We start from the raw sequence: 6,804 nt of genomic DNA, 5'->3' as shown, positions 1-6,804 counted from the left end.
ACTACATACGTTATATATAAATGTACTCAATATATTTTTATCAAGACTAATAAAATGAATATATTCATATATAAATGTATTTAAAAAAAGTTTGGGAATGGTACGATTTAAAAAAAAAAGTCTCTCATGATCACCAATACTGCATTTCTTGATCAAAAATACAACAAAAACAGTAATACTCTGTTTTAATGTAGAATAACCATTTTCTATGTGAATACTTTTTAAAATGTAATTTATTCCTGTGATCAAAGCTGAATTTTCAGCATCATTACTCCAGTCTTCAGTGTCACATGATCCTTCAGAAATCATTTTAATATACTGATTTGCTGCTCAAGAAACATTTCTTATCATTTTTGCTGCTTAATATTTTTGTGGGAACCATCTTACACTTTCGACAGATTGTATGAGGGAAAATGTAGGTCTCAGGCCGTCTTTACACTTCTAATCACAGTTTTAGCTTCACTGGGTTTGTAAAATTAATTATGAATATTCTATGTGGGCCATTCCACCGAATGAGTGCTATTTCTGTCCCCAGGACATAACATGTACAAATATGCATACAAATTAAAAATACATTTTATTATTAAACAAAGTGTTCTGCACATTAACCGCAAATTTGAAATATTTAATTAAAAAAATTATTAAAAACTACCTAAAACACTGAAAATATAGCATTTTACATGTCCCCAGTGTCTAACGCAACATTTCAACATGAAATATGTTTCAAATCCTTCATAAATCATTTTTATTTTGCATTTTTGTGTACCTCCATATCCCATCTGTGATTTAAATACATTCAAAATAAATTAATAATATTTTGGATAAAATACACATTTTAGTCTTGTCCCCAGGTTTTCACTCAGTCCTGTTACCCTAACATGTTCCTCCATATAAAAAGTTGGGAAGAATCCACAAGACTCATTTTCAACATAATATCGCAACATTTGGATCTTCTGAAGGCAATGAAATGACGAAATCATGTGGTCTTATTTTCTTTTCTGTATATCTGATGATGTTGTAAAAATATAAATATACTGTCCTGTTACCTAAATTATTTCTCAGATGTTACTTGTTTATTTTAAAAATACAAATCTTTGATGAATCACTATAATTTGCTGAGTATCCTCATAATACTCTATGTGGCTATATTTTATGTATTTGCTAATTTTATCCTAAAATCTCAATCGTGTTACTTTCAGTCCTGTTACTCATATACTCATATATCCTATACTCAGCTATAGTAACTGAGTAATAGTAACAGGAATGAGCGATTTAATAATGTAAATATTAGGTTACATCCATATTAATCTAGATAAATTTCAACGTTTTGGCCTTCTTTCCACACTTAGACAATATTTTTGCCCAGAGAAAACTTACGTTTGTTCCGGCATTGTTGTTTTATATTATGACAGAAAATGCACTTGCAATTTCTGTCCTGTGGCAATTATGTATTAGACCCAAACATGGAATGGTGTTTGAGTGTGACCTGCGCTGTAAGAAAACAATATCCACAGAAAAACTGAAAAGGCATTATTTAAGTTTATAATTTATATCTCATAACCCATTCTGTAGCCCTAAACATAACCCTAACAAAAACCTCTGCAGACCGCTAGATTTAAAACAGAAACATGATTTGGCCCTTTTTTTAGCAGTGAGGTCAGCTCACTAGTCAGTGTTTAACACTCCTTACTATATCAGTGCAAGCATTAATACCTCACATGTGCAGTCAAACCTATATACTAATATAATGAATATTCATTGCTGTTACCCAGTTTCATTCCTGTTACTAAATAGTTTTTTATTTAAAAAAATAAATAAATAAATAAATATATATATATATATATATATATTATTTATTTATTTTTTTATTAAGTTTGGTCCATCATTTGTCCCATTGTTTAATAAAATGCATCACAAAAAAATAAAAAAAATAAAAAAATAAAAATGATACGCTTGAGGTTTGAGTGACTTTTAAAATGAAAAAATGGGTTTGTGTACTTTAGAAAAATACAACTTGTGTAGATAAATGGTGATTTTTTTATGATAAATATTTGTTTTGACCATGAAACCAGTAATTTCTTTAAAATAAACACCTGCCTGAGGGGAAAATGAAGGAATTTGTTGACATATTTGAAAAGACATAAGAGTTTTGGTAACAGGACTGAGAAAAATCTATCCATCTTCCACTTTAAAATTCTTTAAAAAAATAAAGAAAGTTACCTGAGATGGACCAATACAGAATTTGAATAGTTAAATATGTGTATCAGTATATTCCATAAAAAAAAAAAAAAAATAGAAAAAATGTTTTTTTCAAAAACTTTTGGAAGCAAATGGCACCTATTCGATGGAATGGCCCATGTAGCTTTACCATATGAGCTCATGAAAGCCAAATACATAATTGTTTTACAAAATGAGTGTATTTTTTAACTATAAATGTCTTTACTATCACTTTCGTCCAATTTTAAACCTCCTTGCAGAATTAAAGTCTATTAAAGTCTAAAAAAAATACTTACCTACGTATTGCCACAGTGCATTTTAGTGCGTTGATTTCTTGTTTGAACCGATCGATTAATTAAAAACTGACAAGTAACTCATTGCTTTGCTCAAAAATAAAACCTCAACATTTTATGTTAAAGTAAAATAATGATATCCTCCTCCTTTCCGATAGCGGGCGACTTACTAAACTCCTCATAAACACTCCCTGAACTCTCGCGATATTACCGCGTCTGTCCTACTGTCTTCCTTTTCCGGGAGTCTCTCAAGATGGTAGGTTCACGTCTAATTTGTGAATAACAAATCTACAGTAATCCAAACGAATCTCCTATAAATATCCACAATATCAGAGTAGAAAATATGAATAAAGCTTGTTTAAGAATTAATGCATGTTTTCAGACTATTATTTTTTGCTTGGGATGAATGTTTAGATAGATGTTCGTACGATTAGCAGCTTCAGAGTTGCCCTGTAGTTTTAAATGAAGCGTGATGGATTGTCAAGTTAATATTTGTGTTCCTACTTGCATTTAACGTGATTAAGTCTAAATGGGTTTTTATTTTAATAACCACTGTTTATTTGTGAGTTAACACGCTAAGATTTAAGTAAAGGCCCGTGAGTAGCGGCTGACGGTGGTTGTGATTCCCGCAGGCGGACGTTGAGCAGAAGAAGAAACGTACTTTCAGGAAATTCACCTACAGAGGTGTGGACCTGGACCAGCTGCTGGACATGTCCTAGTAAGTCAAACTTCTGTGGTGTAAAAATATCGTTTATTGAATTAACGAGTGAGGAGAGAAGCAAGGAAGAGTTTACTCGAAATGGCGAGGGCAGTGGAAATTGCTCTCCCCATGTTTCATGCTTTAACGTTCTTGTGAGGGAAACAAAACGTTAGGTGAAATATCCGAGCTGATGTATTTGATATATATCTAAAAAAAATGTGCTTGTTTTTTTTTTTTTTTAAGGTAACGTTATATGTTTGATTTTGACCAAATAAAGAGAAAACAATGCTGAGGTCAATTAACAATACTTTAAAGTTTGAAAATATACCTTGAAACGGATCTCAACTGCTTATCCAAACCACTAGAATATGGAAATAACTTTTACTGTAATGTTACCCTAACTGCAAAGAAGGGTTTCTCTTCGTCAGTATTTTGTCTTGTTTTCAGTGCAAATGTCTGAACACTTGAAGCAAAATGGCAAGATATGAACAAAGAAAAAGAACAAATATCTGCCAGTGGGTTTTGAAAAATGATCATAATTCACAAGTTTTCATTCCCCATTGAGAGATATTTGTCTTAAGTGTAGACTCACTTAATTTTGTTCAATTTATCAAATAAACAAAATTTCATATCTGTTTGAATCTGAAGTGTATGTTAATTTAAGCATGTTTGTATTGGAAAACAAAACAAAAACAAAAAAAAATGTGGAGAAAGATTGTTTTGCAGTGCATGCCATATTTAAAGTAGAAGTCCACTTCCAGAACAATAATTTACAGATATTGTACTTGCCTCCTTGTCACGTCTTTCTTTCTTTTAGTCGTAAAGAAATTGTTTTTGAGGAAAACATGTCAGGATTTTTCTCCATATAATGGGCTGATATGGTGCCCCGATTTGAACTTCCAAAATGCAGTTTAAATGCGGCTTTAAACGATCCCAAATGCAGTTGTAAACAACCCCAGCCGAGGAAGAAAGGTTTTATCTAGCAAAACGATGTTGTTTTCATTAAAAAAAAAAAAAGCAATTTGCGTACTTTTTAATCTCAAATGCTTGTCTTACTCTGCCTGAACTGTGTATTCTGGTTCAAGACAGTTAGGGTATGTTGAAAAACTCCAATCGTATTTTCTCCCTCAACTTAAATTATTTCAAAATCATCCTACATTGCTGCAGAAGTACCAACCCAGTCTTTGCAAAGTGAACATGCAAAGAAATCGAACACCCATAACAAAAAAGGTAAACTGGCGATATAGGACGATTTTGAAGTTGAGGGAGAACATGAGATGGGAGTATTTCGACATACCCTAACTGGCATGAAACCAGAGTTTTGGCAGAGTAAGACAAGACGAGCGTTTGAGATGAAAAAGTATATAAATTGTATTATTTTTATGAAAATTACAGGTCGTTTCACTAGATAAGACCATTCTTCCTCGGCTGGGATCGTTTACAACCACATTTGTGACCCTGGACCTCAAAACCAGTCATAAGGGTCAATTTTTCGAAATTGAGCTTTATACATAATCTGAAAGCTGAATAAATAAGCTTTCTATAGATGTATGGTTTGTTATGATAGGACAATATTTGGCGGAGATACGACTATTTGAATATATGGAATCTGAGGGTGCAAAAAAATCAAAATATTGAGGAAATCAGCTTTAAAGTTGTCCATATGAAGCTCTTACTAATGCATATTACTACTCAAAAATTAAGTTTTGATATATTTACAGTAGGAATTTTACAAAATATCTTCATGAAACATGATCTTTACTTAATTTCCTAATGATTTTTGGCATAAAAGAAAAATCAATAATTTTGACCCATACAATGTATTTTTGGCTATTGCTACAAATATACCCCAGCGACTTAAGGCTGGTTTTGTGGTCCAGGGTCACATTTGGGATCGTTTGAAGCCGCATTTAAACTCCATTTTGAGAGTTCAGATTTGGGGTGCCATCTCAATGTTCTTTTTTTCTTGAACTTGAAGTAAACATGCATCATTATTGTAGTCAGAACTTTTAACAGTTTTACTTATACACTGATGCTGCTTTTGTAAAAGTGTTAAATAAGCTGATGTGTGTGTTGTTTTTTCAGTGAGCAGCTGATGCAGCTGTACTGTGCCAGACAGAGGAGGAGGCTGAACCGCGGCCTCAGGAGGAAGCAGCAGTCTCTCCTCAAGCGCCTCCGCAAGGCTAAGAAGGAGGCACCTCCTATGGAGAAACCGGAGGTGGTGAAGACTCACCTGAGAGACATGGTCATCCTGCCGGAGATGGTTGGCTCCATGGTCGGCGTGTACAACGGCAAGACCTTCAACCAGGTTGAAATCAAGGTAGGGATGAAGCGTGTTTAAATTTCATCTGTGTCAGTGCTGCTTTCTGTAGCTCCGTGTCCCACTAAGCCGTTAAATATGGCTGTGTTTTTATCGAAGAATGCATTTTGAATGAATACGCAGTGATTTTTGGTAGCTAATGGTTTGTATAATTTTGTCTCTTCTCAGCCTGAGATGATTGGTCATTACCTTGGAGAGTTCTCCATCACATACAAGCCTGTCAAACACGGTCGTCCTGGTATTGGAGCCACTCATTCTTCCCGCTTCATTCCTCTGAAGTAAATTGAGTATGTAAATAAAAGCCTCCAAAACAGACTCTGACTTTGTCTCGTTCATTGTATAAAAGCTCATCTTGCTTGGTTCAGAAGTGGAACATTTTCTGCTTTTCCATTTTTATGCCTGTGAATCCAGGCTGCAAATCATCTGTAAAAACTGTTTGAATATATAACTATATGAATTTTTAAACTATAAAAAGTCAACTTAGTCTAATTAGTCTCTTTTCCCTTCAAGGTTAACCTAATATTTATAAAGAAAACAATTAAATGTTAGTTTTCATTTTTGAATAATAATTGAAGATTTTTTCCTTTAATAACTTAGAACCTAAATGCCATAAGTTTATGAACCTGTTTTTGTTCTTTGTTTGGTTTTTGTTTTTTTTGCCAGCTGTTTCACAGAATTCAGTTTAGCTTTTTGCAAGTTTTGAAGTTTTTATTCATGCTTTGACTATATTTTTTTATATATATATATATATATAAAAAATGTCTATATATATATATATATATATATATATATATATATATATATATATATATATATATATATATATATATATATATATATATATATATATATAACAAAAAATACTGCAGGAAGAAATTTTTTGGTATGCATGCACCATATATTTTTTTGTTTTTCACTAGAAATAACTAAACATCCTTAAATCGAGATACTTGAGATGAAAATTGATGATAGTAACTTGTTTTCTGAGAAATTTTATATTTTTTTTACTCTTAATGATTATGTCGAGGAGAAATGAAAGTTTTTAATTGTTTATTGGCAGATATTTGTGCTTGTTTTAATCATAAACTTTTCATTTTGCTGCCTTTTTCATAAAATATATTTGCTTCTCAAGTAAATGTCTTGTTTCAAGAATCTTTAGACATTTCCTCTGGAAAATCACAGAAATATTTATAAATGTGCATTTTTGGCAGTAATCAGGAGGTAAAAATCATTTTCATATTCTGGTGGTTTGGAGCAGATCTATTCAGACCATA

At 32.2% G+C, this 6,804-nt stretch overlaps 1 protein-coding gene across 1 annotated transcript; it reads left to right on the top strand.

The window, feature by feature from the left end:
- Positions 1-2,702: 2,702 nt before the first annotated feature.
- On the top strand, positions 2,703-5,845 carry rps15 (ribosomal protein S15). Its single transcript, XM_051123476.1, has 4 exons — positions 2,703-2,766; positions 3,143-3,228; positions 5,296-5,530; positions 5,699-5,845. The coding sequence occupies exons 1-4, from the start codon at positions 2,764-2,766 to the stop codon at positions 5,810-5,812; spliced, it is 438 nt and encodes a 145-aa protein (XP_050979433.1). The 5' UTR covers positions 2,703-2,763; the 3' UTR covers positions 5,813-5,845.
- The last annotated feature ends 959 nt before the right edge of the window (positions 5,846-6,804 follow it).

Source organism: Labeo rohita, chromosome 11 (genome assembly GCF_022985175.1).
Source record: "Labeo rohita strain BAU-BD-2019 chromosome 11, IGBB_LRoh.1.0, whole genome shotgun sequence".
NCBI classification, from domain to species: Eukaryota; Metazoa; Chordata; class Actinopteri; order Cypriniformes; family Cyprinidae; genus Labeo; species Labeo rohita.
This window is presented reverse-complemented; position numbering and strand designations above follow the sequence as displayed.

Bases quoted from the DNA above. Each gene is read 5' to 3' on its own strand.
- rps15 (XM_051123476.1), top strand. The intron at 3,229-5,295 runs GTAAGTCAAACT...TTGTTTTTTCAG, and splicing joins CAGCTGCTGGACATGTCCTA to TGAGCAGCTGATGCAGCTGT. The intron at 5,531-5,698 runs GTAGGGATGAAG...GTCTCTTCTCAG, and splicing joins TCAACCAGGTTGAAATCAAG to CCTGAGATGATTGGTCATTA.